The following is a 1,697-nucleotide window of genomic DNA, read 5'->3' on the forward strand; positions in this document are numbered from 1 at the left end:
ATGTTTCTTAAAGTCAGAAAGTTTCCATTAGAAATGACGTTAGTTTTGTGTGTCTGTGATCTGATTTTTCCTACAAAATGAAACAACTGAACGAACATCCTGATTGCAGTATTTTCCCCAAGGTTGTACATGCTGCAGGGTTTCAACTACCAACCCCCCAGCCCCCGGAGTGACTGAGTTGAATATAATCTGATCTAATGTATCAAACAGACCTGCCTGAATATTATCACAAACATTCAGAAGCATTTGATTTAGTAAACACAYTCTAGGACTTTGTTTGGTTTTAAATGTAGTTTTATTATTTTTTTCACTAATTTACCACCAGGTTGTCTGAACACAGTCAGCTGAAAAGAGTTAATGGTTTGGGACTAAAGCATGGATGAAATGTTTGTGTATTTTTCAGTTACTCAGCAGCATGACGGAGTGTTTGTGTGTGGATGTTCAGAGTCTTGGAGTGTGGAGGCAGCTCTACACCAAACACTTACCACAGTCCAGGTGAGACGGACAGGTTTACTGTAAACTGAGGAAAGTTAACTCAGTCTGGGACTAAACTGACTTCACTTTGTTTCTGTTTCCTGTCCAGTCTGCTGCTGAACCATTTACTGAACTCATGGAACATTCTGCCTCCAAAGGTTTGACTCTTAAAGCAGAAACCAGGCTTCATATTTATCAAACAACACTTAAGTCCACTCTTAACAGCATCCTTTAGAGTAACTCTAAGAAGTTTGATAAATACGGGTCTGAGGAGTTTTTGTAATTAATATATATTTATGTTTGATTCTTAAGTTGTGGTTTGTGTTGACAGCTACGTAAAAACCTTGAAGAAACGATCCAGTCTTTTCGAGTGACCAATGAGGAAATGAGAGACACTAATGAGTCAGGAGAACTGCAGGAGTGCAACACACTGTGTCAGGTGAGCTCACACTCATCAACTGTTTGGTTTTACTCTGACTTAGTTTGTCTTTTAGCAGCTGAACTGTTTGTTGGTCCACTAATGTTTTATTGTTGGATTTGCTTTGTATGTGGTGGTGTTTGTAGTTTTCATATGCTGCTGATGATTGTACAGCACCTGGTGAATGTATTTCTAAGAGAGGTGCTATAAAACTTGACTTACATGGACCAATAACATAAACAAGCCTAATAACCATGATGCTACTTTTATTTGTTCATGATTGGTTTTGTCAAGTGGAAATCATTTAAGGACCCTCAGTTGATGTTTGATGACYCAATAAGGGGTCCAGATCCCTGACTTTGTGAACCAGTTGTCTAAGTGTWAAAACATGTGTGTTTGTTTTGTGTGTCCAGAACCTGCAGGTAAAGATGCAGGGTCATGGGTTTCCCTGGTCCAAACTGCTCCTGGTTCTGCTTGTGTTTGCTGCTGGTTTTGTGGTCCACGACATCAGATCTCATGGCTCAGTGGCAGGTTTGACTCAATGCCCCCCCCCCCCCCCCAACACACAATAACTAATGTTAATATTTCCCACACAGTGATGTTTTTGTGTGGTTCTGTTTCAGACTCCAGCACAGTTGTGTATCTGCGCTCATCAGGACTCACAACTGTGTCTCAGCAGGCCTGGAGCAAAATAACTGTCTACTGTAAGCTGGGCTTCAGGTACCACCTGACTGATACCACACTGTGTGTGTGTCTGTGTGTGTGTGTGTGTGTGTGTGTGTGTGTGTGTGTGTGTGTGTGTGTG

At 41.2% G+C, this 1,697-nt stretch overlaps 1 protein-coding gene across 1 annotated transcript in view; it reads left to right on the top strand.

The window, feature by feature from the left end:
* tmem214 (transmembrane protein 214) overlaps window positions 1-1,697 on the top strand; it is a gene marked incomplete at its 5' end in the record, with an annotated part of 9,994 nt that overhangs the window by 5,324 nt on the left and 2,973 nt on the right. Inside the window, 5 exon segments of the mRNA XM_014030142.1 lie at window positions 404-495; window positions 584-632; window positions 806-913; window positions 1,306-1,423; window positions 1,516-1,612. Coding sequence (XP_013885596.1) covers window positions 404-495; window positions 584-632; window positions 806-913; window positions 1,306-1,423; window positions 1,516-1,612 — 464 coding nt within the window.

Source organism: Austrofundulus limnaeus, unplaced genomic scaffold, assembly GCF_001266775.1.
Source record: "Austrofundulus limnaeus strain Quisiro unplaced genomic scaffold, Austrofundulus_limnaeus-1.0 Scaffold1005, whole genome shotgun sequence".
Classification (NCBI taxonomy): Eukaryota; Metazoa; Chordata; class Actinopteri; order Cyprinodontiformes; family Rivulidae; genus Austrofundulus; species Austrofundulus limnaeus.